We start from the raw sequence: 16,263 nt of genomic DNA, 5'->3' as shown, positions 1-16,263 counted from the left end.
GCTTGATATTTAATGGAAAGATTTACACTGTTCCCATTCAACATGTCGCCATGGTGAAACTTTATAATGTCACAAAAGAGGAAGAAATTTCTTTCCAAATCACCTCAGTCTAAGTGTTTAAAAGCATAACATTGGACAAAGAGGTAGCTGAGAGCTGCTGATAATTGTACAGGTAGTTGAGCCAGAGGGCCATGGACAATTTTAATAGATAATTTAATTCCCTTTTTAACAACAATAAGATGCATTTATATTACACTTTTAAGGTAGAAAGACATTCCAAGGGGGATGTAAGGAGAAAAATAGACACTGGGCTACAAGAGGAGATATTAGGGGTGGCCATAAACTTGGACAAAAAGATGAATTTTAAGTATAGTCTTAAAGGAGAGAAGCAAAGGAGTTATAAAGGGAAATCAGGGCATGGGGTCTTGATGGCTGAAGGCTGATGGTGGAATAAAGGAATCGAGTGTTTCACAAAAATCCACAGTCAGGTAGGGAGAGTTCGGGGTGGGGGATACAGAGAAAGAGAGGGGTGAAGCAATGGGGCAATTTAACATAAGCAGGTGAATTTTACGTTTTGAAGTATTGGGGCACTGGGAGCCATGTAGGTCAGTGAGGATAAGGGTGATGGGCATTTGGGATTTGGCTAATATTGGGCAGCATGGTTTTGAATGAACTGAAATTTAGAGGTTGTAAATTGGGAGGCTGGTCAGTAGTCAATTCCTATCCATCATATTGCACTTTCTTTGCCACTGTTCTGTGACATTTATAGGCAAACTTCTTGCAGCTGATTGTTTCATATACAAATTTTTAATTATTGTAAAGCAAGATTTCAGAAATACCAAATGTCCTTGTAACTTTAACATGGAAAATTAATCAATTTTAAATTGCATCTTATTTCTACTTGTACACTTACTGTGCAAAGTTATATAAATCATTGTCAAAGTTTTTAGTCTGTAATGCCTTACTCCTATATCAAGAGCCAAGCCATCAAGTTTTTGTCTCCAGTTTGGGGTGTGTTTCTACCAGACAAACGTACTAACTGCCCTTTTAAGTAGCAGAAAGAGACAGATTGGTACAGACAGGGGTCGGTGTGTGTGACAGGTTAGTGGCTAGATGAAGAGAAAGGCAAAATGGAAGCAAGGACAGTGCATGGGGAGCATTTCACACTTAGCTTGATCAGAGTCCAATCAGATGGGCACTGGGTAAACAAAAAGTGGGTCCTGCCCTGAACCTCTTAAAACAGTCAATGGAAAAAGTATTCATCTCCAGTGATTTATTTTCATTTCTCCCACCTCCCTCAATTCTTGACTGACTCAGTAACCATACATCCACACTTCACTGCTTTAACCACTGGACCTATTTTTTGTCTACCCAGTGCCCATCTGATTGGACTCTGATCAAGCTAAGTATGAAATGCTTCCCATGCACTGTCCTTGCTTCCATTTTGCCTTTCTCTTCATCTAGCCATGAACCTGTCACACACACTGACCCTTCTGCACCAATCTCTCTCTTTCTGACACTTAAAAGCTTTCGGCACAACAGCAAATTACATACTGGACACTGCCACCCTGTGGTGGAAAGTACAATTATACTTCACTAATCTGAGGAAAGCAATGGTTCAATGCTGATTACAACAGCAGCAGCAGTACTGAACTCAAAACACATTTCCCCAAACAGCAAAACACAAACCTAGTGCCCCAAATTATCAACAGCTCTATTCAAATTCCACCCGGAAGAATAAATATATTGATCTTTCCCAATGTAACCAATTCCTTTCTGATTTACCACAAGCAATGATCAGAAATTCCATTTTACATTTCCAGAGAAAGAGCCAGTACAAGAAGATCACAGGATAGTGGCATTTGGTATAGTCACTTGTTCCCTTCTATTGCCATATACAATAGATGATTATATTCTTCAGTCATCATTCACATCTTACCCTATGGTGGATTCCCACTTATAAGTTGAGAGTGGAATGTACAAGATAGGCTCGATCAGGGCTGTTCAATCTTTTGGAGAAGGGTCACAACCAGTAAGTCGGCTGCATATAATAACAGAAAAGGAAGTCTCCTGTAGAAAAATAAATCTGAATTCCCATGCATAAACATAGAAGCATAGAAAATTTACAGCACAGCAGCATACCATTCAGCGCATCGTGTCTGTACTAACCGAAAGAGAGAGATCCAGCTTAATCCCACTTTCAAGTTCTTGGTCCTGTAGGTTACAGCACTTCAAGTGCATGCCCAAATAATTTTAAAAAGCAATGGTGGTTTCTACCTGTACCGCCATTTCAAGCAGTGAGTTCCAGAACCCCTCTGGGTGAAAAGAAATTCTCCTCATCTCCCCTCTAATCCTTCTGCCAATTACTTGAAATCTATTCCCCCTGGTTATTGACCTCTCTGCTAAAGGAAATAGGTCCATCCTTTCCACTCTATCTAGGCCCCTCATAATTTTACACACCTCAGTAAATCTCCCCTCAATCTCCTCTGTTCCAAAGAAAACAACCCCAGCCTATCCAATCTTTCATCATAGCTAAAATTCTCCTTTCCTGGCAACATCCTTGTAAATCTCCTCTGTCCTCTCTAGTGCAATCACATTCTTCCTGTAATGGGGTGACCAGTACTGTACACAGAACTCTAGCTGTGGCCTAACTAGTGTTTTGTACAGTTGTAACATAACCTCCCTGCTGTTATATTCTGTGCCTTGGCTAAAAAAGGAATGTATCCCATATGCAGCCTTAACCACCTTATCTACGTGTCCTGCTACCTTCAGGGATCTGTGGACATGCGCTCCAAGGTCCCTCTGTTCATGTACACTACTCGGTATCCTACTATTTATTCTGTATTGCCTTTCCTTATTTGTCTTCTCCAGATGCATTACCTCACAAATCTCTGGATTTTCTCCATGGCTGGGATTTTTCCCTCAGCAGATGGGAGCTGTCCACCAACTGAAAAGTCGGCGGTGAACCCCCCTCCGCTTGGCCTGGGGATCCGCTCCCAGCCTTTAATTGGTCTGAGGCAGGACTTCCACCCACTTGAGGCAGGAAGTCCTGCCTAATAGAGCTGCCGGCCAATCAGCGGGCCGGCAGCTCTTAGTCCCAGCAGCACCACTGGGAGTGATGGCCACTGCTGGGACTGCAACCCAGGCACCGCAAAGAAGATGGCACGGAGCCCAGAACAAAGGTAAGTTTTTGGGGCCTCACCGGGGGTGATCGGTCGGGTCCCGGCAAGGCAATGGGAGGATGGGGGTGATGTGTTGAGGGTGGTTGGGGCAGCGGGGGCGACCCTCTGTTGGGCACGATGCCTGATGATGAGGGTCCCCCCTCCAGACCGTCAGAGAGCCGTCTGCTTTTGTCAGGTGGCTTCTCTCGCGCCTGGGCTGCCCCACCGGCCACAGGTAAAACTTTGTGGCAGCGGGCGGAGGCCCTTAAGTGGCCATTTAAGGGCCTTGATTGGCCTGAGGTAGGCATGCCATTTTTCGCCGCCCCCACCCTGCATAAAGTGGCAGTAGGAGCGGGCAGGGAAGGGCCCCCCGAGCCTCTCGCTCCATTTTACGCCCCCCCTCCATCACCTTCCCAGTTTTTTGGGAGGGGCTGGGGGGACGTAAAATTCCGTCCCACTTTTTTGCCCATCGTACTAGTCCATTGATATCTTGCTACAGTCTGCAGCATTTTTAGCCACTAGCAACCACAAAACCAATTTTCTGTATCATCTGCAAACTTTTTAATCACACCCCTACATTTAGGTCTAAATCATTGTATGCCACAAAGGGACGTACTACCGAGCCCTGTGCAAACAGCCTTCCGTCACAAAAATACTTGTCAACCATTAACCCTTTTGCTTCCTGCCACTGAGCCAATTTTTGATCCAACTTGCCACTTGACCTTGGACCCCATGGGCTCTTTTCAAATCAATGTGCCATGTGGGAAACTTGTCAAAAGCCTTGCTGCAATCCATGTCGAAAAACATGAAACTCCAAACACAAAATCCAAGCCCCTCTTTCCCCCCCAACCACTCCAAAGCCTGAAAATGTGTGAGAGCTTCAGTATCAGCTCGTGAAACTTCTCAAGCCTGAAGCACTGGCAAAGCCTGATTCTTGATTGGTGCAAAAAATACTGCACTCTGATCGGAATTCGCCAATCAGAGGCCTGAAGTGTTTCACCGAATTGAAGACGAAATGCACTAGCAACATCTTTGTTGATGAAAAGAGGTTGTGAGCTGGACTTGGCCGAGTTCATTACATAAGTTTTATTTTTCAAATCCCAGGGTTGGACTGTTAAAAGAAAACCAGCAAAAAAATTTCAGTTCAGCTTAATTACCAAGCCGGCGTTACTTAGTTGGAAAACAGCTTCCTTGTCAAACATAAATTGTATAGATTAGTCATTTATGTTCTGCGAAGAATACTTTCACATGGGGAGTAAGGATGTTTACTTGTTTAAAATGTCTGTTGAGGCGTTTTTTATGGTCGGGACATTTGATTCAGTGCATACACTATGAAGATTTGATTAATCAATTTGTAGGTGTAGGAAAGCAATTACATATTTTTGGCAAATGTTTATGAAGTGTTTGTGAATAAATTTACAGTTTGACAGGCACATCCAGTACTCAAATTTTATATTTGCAGATTTCACAAGTAGAGAGAGGGAAATACATAGAGTAGATTAATGAATATGAATGGTTGCATGAATAAATTTATGTATCAATATTTTTGGGGTCGTAGTGGTTGAATTATTTATTTTGAAGTTAGCATGTAGGGCGGAGACATAATTGTACATTTCCCATGGTATGGCCCACAGCTAGTTAGAGTCATAGAGAAATACAGCACTGAAACAGGCCCTTCGGCCCACCGAGTCTCTGCCGACCATCAACCACCCATTTATACTAATCCTACATTAATCCCATATTCCCTACCACATCCCCACCTTCCCTCAATTCTCCTACCACCTACCTATACTAGGGGCAATTTACAATGGTCAATTTACCTATCAACCTGCAAGTCTTTGGCTGTGGGAGGAAACTGGAGCACCCGGCGGAAACCCAGGCGGTCACAGAGAGAACTTGCAAACTCCGCACAGGCAGTACCCAGAACCGAACCCGGGTCGTTGGAGCTGTGAGGCTGCGGTGCTAACAACTGTGCCGCCCTAGTTCATTAATATAATTTTCATTTCCCTTCTAAATGTTTACAAAGGAAGTTTTGGTGTTTAATTACATGAAAACAGTCAATTGTGTTGACAGGCAACATGTACATATACAGGGTTTTAATAATCTGTAGACAGAGGACTAATGTTGCAAATAGTATTGACAGGAATTATAAAATCAGGTGAATAAAAGTTGGCAGATTGGAGGGATTAATATCCAGCATAGAGACAAGATGCAATCTGACAGTTGGAGTATAATGCGGAAAAATGTGAAGTTGTTTTCTTTGGCAGGAAGAATAAAAAAGCAGAGTATTACTTAAACCAAGTACGACTGCAGAATTCCAAAGTGCAGAGGGATCTCGGTGAGAGGAATTGAAAATAAAAGTAAGGATGTTATGCTTCAGTTTTACAGAGCATTGGTGAGACCACATCTCGAATACTGTGTGCAGTTTTAGTCTCCTTATTTAAGGAAAGATGTAAATGCGTTGGAGGTGGTTAAGAGGAGGTTTGCTAGATTGATACCTGGAATGAGCGGGTTGTCTTACGAGGAAAGGTTGGACAGACTGGGCTTGTTTTCGCTGGAGTTTAGAAGAGTGAGGGGAGACTTGATTGAAGTATATAAGATCCAGAATGGTCTTGACAAGGTGGATGTGGAAAGAATGTTTCCTCTTGTGGGTGAGTGCAGAACTAGGGGGCACTGTTTTAAAATTAGGGGCCGACCTTTTAGGACAGAGATGAGGAGAATTTTTTTTCTCTCAGAGGGTTGTGCGACTTTGGAACTCTCTGCCTCAGAAGGTGGTGGAGGTAGGGTCTTTGAATATTTTTAAGGCAGAAGTAGATAGATTTTTGTTAGGCAAGGGAATCAAAGGTTTACAGGGGTAGATGGGAGTGTGGAATTCGAGACACAAACAGATCAGCCATGATCTTGTTGAATGGCAGAGCAGCTTGAGGGGCCTAATGGCCTACTTCTGCTCCTAATTTGTATGTTCGTATGTAATTTGAACACCACCTACTGGTGTTATAGGGAGAGATCACACGGAAGCTGAAAATATTTCCTGACAAAATATTTATTCTAATCTTAACATGAAATTTCCCACCAAATGTTTATATAATATTTTCAATGGAATATGTGACCCATGTACTAATTTTAAAATATAGATTTAAGTTTTCCATGACACTACTCATGGCGTGTTGAAGGAATAGCAGTTTTATAAAGGACAGGAATGTTATGTAAAAAAAAAAACAGTGGGCTGATTTTCTTCTGTTTTGTTGCCTGGGTGACAGTTATTTTTCAGTTACAAAGCAAAGAAAAAAAGAACAGACACGTGGCACCAAATCCCCACTTCTTTTGTGCTGCATGCTTACTTCTGAGAGTCTCCCTATGGAGCACCAGTGCCTGGAGCATGTGCAAGAATTTAGATGAAATGATAATAGGCCAAGAGTAAAAGCGTAACAGGAGAAATAGGAACAGAAGTAGGCCATACTGCCCCTCAAGTCTGCTCTGCCATTCAATAAGATCATGACTGAACTTCAACCTCAAAGATATACTTGCCTTGTGGGTCCAATGAAGGTTTACCAGGTTGATTCCCCGGGATGAGAGGGTTATTCCACGAGAAGAGATTGAGTAGAATGGGCCTATATTCTCTGGACTTTAGAAGAGTGAGAGATGATCTCATTGAAATATAGAAGATTCTTGGAGGTCTTGTCAGAGTAGATGCTGAGAGGCTGTTTTCCCTGGCTGGCAGGTCTAGAACCAGGGGCATAGTCTCAGGATAATGGATCGGGCATTTAGGACTGAGATGATGAATTTCTTCAGCGTTGGCACCATTCCTCTCACCTCATTATCCAGGGTCTCCCAATGATAGACATCCGCAGTAGTATCCATGAGAAATGGGGCTTGCTGCTTGTGCCTAGCTCTTTCAGATTAGAGGATTTGAGTAGATGCAGACAGCAAGCACATGGCTGCACAATCTCTTTTTCAGCTATAGCACCCAGGATCTTTGGGTCTTGACACTTCTGGCTACTGATTTTGGGTAACAACCAGAATAACATGAAGCCAATGGCCTTTAATGTTGCTACAGGCCTTTCAGGCATGTACTAGCAGTTGACTTTCCTGCCCACCTCTGGCATAGGCTCGCATCAGGCAGTGATTTTGTAATTACAAATCAGAAAATGGCATTATACTAAATACTTAATTTATATTGGTCTTCACAGTAGAAGGTAGGGATAAAGTTTGAGATAGGAGGAAAAAAATCAAGGGTGGGTCTTATAGATTTAAAATAAGTTTTAAAGAAAAAGGTAATGGAGAAAATATAAGACTAAACATTGACAAAACACCAGTTTCTGATGGTTTCCATCCAAGGGTATTAAAAGAAGTAAATTAGGAAATTGCAGACGCCCTAATAATCTTCTAAAATTCTTGATTCAGAAATTGTCCCCTTGGATCAGAAAGTTGCCAATGCCACTCCGCTATTTAAGAGATGGATAAGAGAGATAAACTATGGAGGTATAGGCCTATTAGTCTAGCCTCTATTTTGGGGATGTTACTAGATTCTGTTATTAAGGATAGAGTAACTGACCACTTGCATAAACATGAACTGATCAAAGCCAGCATGGCTTTGTAAAGGGTAAGTTATGTCTAATGAAGCTTGTTAATCTTTTGAATAGGTAATTAACGAAGTAGATAAGGGATGTCTATTGATATTTATATAGCTTTCCAGAAGGCATTGGATAAGATTCCACAGAAGACGTTGTTAACAAAAATGAGAATACATGGAATTGGAAACGGCATGGGTATGGGAATTGATTAGGAGGTAGGGATCAGAGTAGGGTTAGTGGGTATGTACTCAAATTGGCAGGATGTGACTAGTCCTCCAAGGATCTTTATTGGGACCTCAGCTTTTCACCATATTTATAAATGAAATGAATGAAGTAATAGAGAGCTGTATATTGCTAATTAGGTAAGCAGAAAGTTGCTAAGGAACATTGATAGATCAAGAGAGCAGACAAAACTGTAGCAGGTGGAATTCAAATTGGAGAAGTATGAGGTCATGCACTTTGGACCTATGACAAATAGATCAGAGTATTTTCTAAATAACAAGGAACTCTGAGCTGTGGAGGAGCAGAGATTTAGGGGTTCAATTACAGAAAACACTAAAAGCTAATAGACAAGTAGAAAAAATAATTAAAATGTTACTGGAATGTTGGCATTTATCCCAAAGGGATGGGAGTTATGTTAGCTATTAAAGCTTTGATTCCCAGTACTGGGAAAAGAGGGAGCTGTTCCGTCGGATGGGTTCCATTTAAATTGAGCTGGGACCAGTGTCCTGGCGAATCAAGTAACGAGGGCAGTAGCTAGGGCTTCAAACTAATGGGATGGGAGGATTCAGGGAAGGGTAAATTCAAAAGCAATAAGAGAAATGTTAAGGCTATAGAACAGAGTACCAATTTGAGTAAAAATAAGCAGAGTGGGTCAGGAAGGGACAGGAAGCTTAAAGGTAATGGGACCTTCATGATTAAGGTGACATAAGGGAAAAAGAAAAAAAATTACAGCTAAAGGCATTATGTTTGTTTGAAGCAGTTGCAATAAAATACATGCTTAATAGCACAGAGAGAAATTAATGGGTTTGATTTAATAGCCATTGCAGAGATGTGGGCCGGAATTTATCGCAGTCCCAACGAGCGGGATGGTGGCGGGAGCATGGCGTAAAATGGTATGGGAGGCTTTCCCGACACGCTGCCACCTCCGCCGCCCCATATGTAGGGTGGTGGTGGGGGAGGGGGGGAGAATGGCTTGCCTGCCCCAGGCCAATCAAGGCCCTTAAGCGCCCGCTTAAGGGCCTTCACCCGTTTCCATGTGGATTTTTCGCGTGGCAAGTGGGCGTCCGGGAGCCGGGAAAAGCCACCTGGGAAAACTAAACAGCTGCCAATCGTCTGTGGGGGAGGGGGGGGGGGTTGGGGGGAAGCCTGCTCATCAGGCACAGGGTGCCCGATGGAGAGCCGCCCCCATTACCCTGACCACTCACAGCACCCAACACGCCCCCCAAACCTACCACCCTTGCCTCGCCGGGGCCAAACCAATTACCCCTAGCGAGGCAACCAAAATTTACCTTCCCTCCTGGCTCCACGTCTTCTATTTTTGGCTGGGCTGCAGTCCCAGCAGTGGCCTCCACTCCCAGTGGCGCTGCTGGGACTAAGAGCTGCCAGCCCTCTGGCCGGCAGCTCAATGAGGTGGGACTTCCTACCTCAAGTGGATGGACGTACCGCCTCGGAACAATTAAAGCCTGGGGACCTGTAAAATATGGAATGGATCCCCAGGCAAGGCGGAAGCGGGTTTGCCACCGGCTTTTACGTTGGAGGCCGGCTCCCGTCCGCCCACCGTAAAATTCCGGCCATGGTTGCAGAGTGATCAAGGTTGGGAATTAAATATTCCACGATTCTTCATTTTCAGAACAGATAGGCTCGATGGAAAAGGACGCAGTGTTGCTCCGATAAAGGGTGGGATAAAGACAGTAGAGAGAAAAAAGATCTTAGCTCAGAAAATCACAATATATAGAATCAGTTTGGGTGGAGCTAAGAAACAACTAAGGGCAGAAAATTGCTACCATAGTAGTTTATCAGCCTCCTAACAGTAGTTGTAGAGCCAAATAGAGTCTGAATCAGGAAATTAGACGTGCATGTATCAAGGGTAATATATACAGTAATCATGGGGATCTTAATCTCCATTTAGACTGGGCAAACCAAATTTGCAGTGACAGTGTAGCAGATGAATTCATGGAATGCTTTCAAGATAGTTTTCTAGATCAGTATGCCAAAGAACCAACTACGGAACAGGCTATTTAGACTTACTGTTGTGCAATGAGACAAGTTAATTAATAACCTAGTAGTAAAGGAGCTAGTTGGAAAGAATGATCATAATATGCTCAAATTTTACATTGAGTTTGAGAGTGATTTTGTTAAGCCTGAAGGAAGCAAACTACATAGGCATGAGGGGCGAGTTGGCCAAGGGAGATGGGAAACTGGCTTAAAAAATATGACCGTAGATAGGCAGTGGCAAACATTTAAATAGTTAATTCACAATGATTCTACATTCCCTTAAGGAATAAAAATCCCATGAGAGAAGTGCATGAACTGTGGCTAGCAAATTAAGTTAAAGGTAGTATTAGATTAAAGGAAGAGGCTCAAAATGTTATCAAAAAGAGTAGCAAGTCTGAGGATTTTAAAATTCAGCAAAGTATGACCAAGAAATTGATAGAGAAAATAGGGTATGAGAGTAAACAAGCAAGAGACATAAAAACAGATTGTAGAAGTTTCTATTGATTTGTAACAGGGAAGATATCAGCAAGAGTAAACATGGGTCTCTTGGAGGCAGAGAGAGGAGAAATTATAATGGGGAATAAGGAAATTGCAAGACTATTAAATAATACTTTGTATCTGCCTTCATGGTAGAAGACACAACAAACAAAATTCTGGAACCAAGTGGGCAACTAAAGTGTCTAGTAAAAATAAGAAACTTAAGGGTATTAGTATTAGTAAAGCAATACTAAAAGCTAAAAAATAAAAGCCAAAAAATCCCTGGATCTGATGGCTTATACCCTAGAATTTTCAAAGACGTGGCTACAGAGATAGTGAATGCATTGGTTTTGATCTTCCAAATTTTCTAGATTATAGAACAGTCAGTGTGATTTGGAAGGTAGTAAACGTAACCGCGCTATCAGTGCTAGGGGACCAAGTGTAATGTATTCAAGTCTGCTGATAATACAAAGTTAGGTGGAAAAGTAAGCTGTGAGGAGGATGTAAAAAGTCTGCAAAAGGATTTATACAGGTTAAATGAGTGGGCAAGAACATGGCAGATGGAATATAATGTGGAGAAATGTGAAGTTATCCACTTTGGTAGGAAAAGTAGAAACGTTTTTTTTTCAGTAAGGAGACACTGGGAAATGTTGGTATTCAGAGGGGCCTGGGTGTGTTGTGGTAAGGGGAGTACTCGCAACCGACTTTTATTAACTTGTGCACAAGGAGAACAAACACAGTAGAGCTCACATTGAGACTCAGTGCGATGTTCTGAAGAATTTCAGTAAAACAATGGCAATTATACTATTCTGCAACCAATAATCTTACAACAATAGTTCAATCCTTAATTTGCATTCTAAAGCACCAATAATATTACAATTCAGTTTTTGCTCTAAACGAATAAGATACAGTAATTTTCAATCCTTCGTTTACATATCTATCTCACCATTGGCCTTGCAGCTGGTACAGCGCAATAACAGAAAGAGACATTATGCTTCAACAACACTCTTCTTATCTCATCACCCAGACATGACACATTCCTAAGGAACAGTTAGTGTGAGAAACATACTGACCAGGCAAACCCACACCCTTGTCCGAGGGTGGCTCACCTCAGGTTCCACAGGTGTCCTTGTACACGAATCACAGAAAGTTAGCATGCAGGTACAGCAATAATTAGGAAAGCCAAATGGTCTGTTGCCCTTTATTACAAAGGGAAAGAAGAGTTACTGCAATTGTATAGGGCCTTGGTGAGACCACACTTGGAGTCCTGTGCACTGTTTTAATTTCCTTACGTAAGGAAGGATATACTTAGAGGGAGCGCAACAAAGGTTCACTAGACTGATTGCTTTGAGGGGATTATCCTATGAGGAAAGATTGAAGAAACTAGGCCTAAATTCCCCAGAGTTTAGAAGAATGAGAGCTGATCTCATTGAAACATATAAAATTCCTAAAATGCTTGACAAGGTAGATGTTGGGATGCTGTTTCCCCTGGCTGGGAGTCTAGAACTAGAGGTCACAGTCTCAGAATAAGGGGTTGGCCATTTAGGATTGAGGCAAGGAGAAATTTCTTTCAAATGGTTGTGAGCTTTTGGAATTCTCTACCACAGAGGGCTGTGGATGCTCTGATATTGAGTACATTCAAATCAGAGATCAATAGATTTTAGGATACTAAGGGAGTCGAGAGATAATGGGATAGTGTGGGAGGGTGTAGCTGAAGTCGGTCATCATCCATGCTCTTATTGAATGGTGGAGCAGGCTCGAAGGGCTAAATAGCCTACTTCTGCTCCTAACTCAACAGTGAGTTAGAGATAATGGTGTCACTTACTTGCCTGTGACATCTTTGTGTTATTGCTTCTCATCTCTCTGTTTTTGTCATCTTTGTTTATTTCGCTGATCTCTCTCGATCTAAAAATGGGAAAGCTGGTGATAGCATGTGGGAACCCTCCCCCCTGGAAAATTTCAACTGCCCACACACACTGCCTGGTTCCCACTGTCCAGGGAATCTACTTTAACTTTAAATGTTTTGAGCCCTTTTAAAAATATTAAATGTTATTCAATTTTTTAAGAAGTAATTAAGAAACTTAAAATATTGTCAGCCTCATATGGGTGGCTCTGTGTCCACACCACCTAGCTTAAAGACACAATCTTGGGAGCTAGAAGGACTGTAAGGTATGTTAAAGTACACAGGAAATTTAAACCTCACCAACTCAAATCATAACCAATCTGTGACAGAAGTAGTATAATGTAACCTTCCTTTAAGCACAGTAGTGCTGTTTTATATATAAAATTATATGTTAAAGTGAGATATCCAGCTTTTTTCTTCATCATTTAAGTTTTATTGGTTGTTTAGCAAAGGTATTTTTGTACTAAATGCTGGTTTCAGATTAAGGAATTTAACAAGTGTAGAGTTAGAAACATTTCAAATGTCTCCGATATAAAGGTCCCTGATTTAAGGAATGCTTTAATATTACTGCTTTTATAACTTTCACATTTTATCTTTTTAGAACATCTGTCTCTGCACCTTCCACATCATCGCCCTCATTGAAATCAGTTAAAGGAAAGAAACTGCACTGCTCTCGTCTAAAGATGCTTTTGAATTGTGAGCAGAAACAGCAGAGCAATAAAGGAACTCTTCGAGATTTCCTATCTTCAGTGTAAACTGCAATTTATGTGATCTTATCTTGTAATGCTTAAACTTTGTGTCTATGCAAGTGAGAGCAAGAAAAAGTAAGTGGCAAACAATGAATTGTCTATCAATTCGCGTAATCAGTTGGGTGTACGACCGTACACTGTATATAGCTTTATGTAAATTTGAGTTTTGCGATGTTGTCAGAAATAAGTGTTTCTTTGCTGTTTATAAATGAATTGTCAGAAACGTTACAAGAGCAAGCATGTTGTAGCTCTGTTGCCTGTGGTACTGCAGAATAAACAGAAGCATGTGCACAGCCTGGTGAGTGGTAAGCTAAGCTGCCATCTGGTTTTCTCTGAAACATTCTGCTGTCTGCAGAAGGATGCAAATGCATTATACTTCTGGATATTGAGGTTCAAATGGCAGAAGCTACCAGGACATAAACAAATCGAGAAGTAAAGAATTTTTGTTTTTCCATGTTACCACAAATCAGTTTTGTTACTGTTAAAATCTCTAAGAAAGGAATGATATATTTTATTATCTTAACATCCTCAGCTTCTCTAATTGTGTATAGTGTTCATGGGAATGTGATTTCCACCCCGCCTCCAGTTCCCCTGAATACAGTCTCGAGCAGAGACTGCATTTGGGAGAGACCAGAAAGGAGGCTTATGTTTGGCCAGCTACAGTGGGAAATAACAATGACCTGGGGGAATGGTTGGAGTTAGGCTGCAGAGGGGCAGGACAAGGTAAGAGATTAAGATTGCAGATAAACAGGAAATGTATTCAAAAATGTATCCATTAATAGATGCTACATAATTAAATGAATACTCTATTCTAAAGGTTATATGTATACATTAGTGAAAATGTACTTAAATGAACATCATGGTTGAAAATGTAATTTATTAAAATACTGTTAAGCCACAACTATATGGTGTTTTGGTTTAAACAAAAATTGATGCTTATAGAGGAAAAAGATGGTCATGCTGGGAAATGTAATAATTTCTTAATCCAGTACCCAGGCCAGATATAATACAACTTTATTCTTTCCCCACTCTACTATGCCAGTGTGGTCTTTTCATTTCCCAAACCAGTTTGAGTGAGATTACCAACTAGTGTTACAACATCTAAGCCCATGCAGTTTCGATGCAGGCCGAGCACAAGTCAGCCCCTTTAAGTTAGCCTGCATGCATAGCACACAAACAAATTTAAAGCTCCCTTGCACTTAAATGAATAGGTTGCGCATAACCAAAAAAAATTAGAGGGGGCATCAGTTATAATAGTTGCATGTTTGCCAGAATTAATTTAACAAAGGACTCTAGCAGCTAGCAGAGAGAAACTTGTATCCCATTAGTCTTGGCTGAATTTGAACCCAGATCGCAGAGTTGAAAAGGCAATGTGCTACCCAGTTGTCTGTAAAGCTCTTGTCAGTGTCAGAGACTCAGATGTATTTATAGAATCATAGAAAGTTTACGGCACAGAAAGAGGCCACTTGGTCCATTGTGTATGTGCCAGCCGAGAAACATTCCATCCATTCTAATCCCACTTTCCAGCATTTGGTCCGTAGCCCTGCAGATTACAGCACTTCAGGTGCATATGCAGACTTCTTTTGAATTAGTTGAGGGTTTCTGCCTCAACTAGACCCCCACCACCCTCTGTCTGAAAAATCGTTCCTTCATCTTCCCTCTAATCTTTCTACCAATCACTTTAAATCTATGCCCCCTAGTCACTGACCTCTCTGCTAAGGTAAATAGGCCCTTCACCTCCACTCTATCCAGGCCCCTCACAATTTTGTACATTTCAATCAGATCTCCCCTCAGCCTTCTCTGTTCCAAGGAGAACAACCCCCGCCTATCCTCATAGCTGCATTTTTCCAGTCCCAGCAACATCCTCGTAAATCTCCTCTGTACCCGTATTTACAAAGATCACAATCTCTGATGCGTTGCCTGGCTTGGCTTGGAAAACTGTTTTAGCATCCATGAAAAATAGATTTTTCCCTGTTTTTATTTTTGTTGATATCTTGCAGAACAGTGTTATTGACTGAACATTTGTGTAATCTTAGGTGTGCAGATTTCTTTTTTGTGTAAGGCACAGTATGATTCACATTTATACAGCAAGAGTCAATTGTGTATCTGGAAAAAGATGACCAAAAACTGTATAAAAAATATATAATATCTCCACAAACAATTCAAATGTTTCTGCCTTTCACTGCAGTACTGAGTGAGGTAGAGAGTGCTGCCTTTTGGATGAGACTTTAAACTGTAATACTTCGGTGGAAGCAGATTCAATAATAACCTTCAAAAGAGAATTGGATAAATACCTTTAAGGGAAAAAAATTGAAGTGCTATGGGGAAAGAGCAGGGGACTGGGACTAATTGAATAGCTGTTTCAAAGAGCCAGCACAAAAGCATAATAAAAGCAAAAAGTGCAGGAAATACTCAGCGGATCTGGCAGCATCTGTGGAGAGAGCAGCAGAGTTAATGTTTCATCATTAGATGAAAGGTCACTGACCTGAAAACATCAACTCTGCTGCTCGCTCCACTGATGCTGCCAGACCTGCTGAGTATTTCCTGCACTTTTTGCTTTTATGTCAGATTTCCAGCATCTGCAATATTTTGCTTTTATTACACCACAAAAGCATGATGGGCCAAATGGCCACTTGTGCTATGAACAGATTCAAGAGCACTATTTGAAGAGCGGTGAGTTCTCCCAGTATCTTGGTTAACATGACTCCCTCAAACATCATCAACAAAACAGGTTAACTGATCATTGATCTAATTTACTATTTGGGGACCTGGCTATGTGCAAATGGGCTACCATATTTGCCTGCATAATAGCACTGAAAAAAAAATATATATTGTACTTTAGGTTGTCTTGTGGACATAGTAGGCCATTCACCCATCGAGTCTTGTTGAGCCGAATCTGCACTTACTCTTAAAGAATCCACGGAAGCTGATTGGTGAAAGGTATATCAATATTTTATTCACACTAAATCTTCAAGTACAAGCTCTCACTAACTTGCACAGCATCAAGAATCATAAAAGTACAAGCGCTCAGTACTTGCACAGTATACTACCCGTCAAGGTACGAGGCGATCAATCTCGGACTTGCGGCTGCTCTTCTGTTCTCTGAGCCCTTGGCTCAGGGGTATCTTCTCGAGTGTTCTTCCCCGAGGTTCTCGTGCCTTCCCCAGTTTCAGTCAGAGGTT

General features: G+C 41.6%; 1 protein-coding gene across 6 annotated transcripts in view; it reads left to right on the top strand.

Annotated features, from left to right (window-relative positions):
* The window catches only part of c2h18orf21 (chromosome 2 C18orf21 homolog), an 84,635-nt gene extending 69,417 nt beyond the window's left edge, over positions 1-15,218 (top strand). For all 6 annotated transcript variants that reach the window (XM_068057925.1, XM_068057935.1, XM_068057916.1 and 3 more), the window contains one exon: positions 12,934-15,218. In XM_068057925.1, the coding sequence (XP_067914026.1) occupies positions 12,934-13,087 (154 nt within the window). In that variant the 3' untranslated portion in view covers positions 13,088-15,218. The remainder of the gene's footprint in view (positions 1-12,933) is intronic.
* Positions 15,219-16,263: the final 1,045 nt, after the last annotated feature.

The sequence above is a fragment of the Heterodontus francisci genome, chromosome 2 (assembly GCF_036365525.1).
Source record: "Heterodontus francisci isolate sHetFra1 chromosome 2, sHetFra1.hap1, whole genome shotgun sequence".
In the NCBI taxonomy this organism is placed as follows: domain Eukaryota; kingdom Metazoa; phylum Chordata; class Chondrichthyes; order Heterodontiformes; family Heterodontidae; genus Heterodontus; species Heterodontus francisci.
This window is presented reverse-complemented; position numbering and strand designations above follow the sequence as displayed.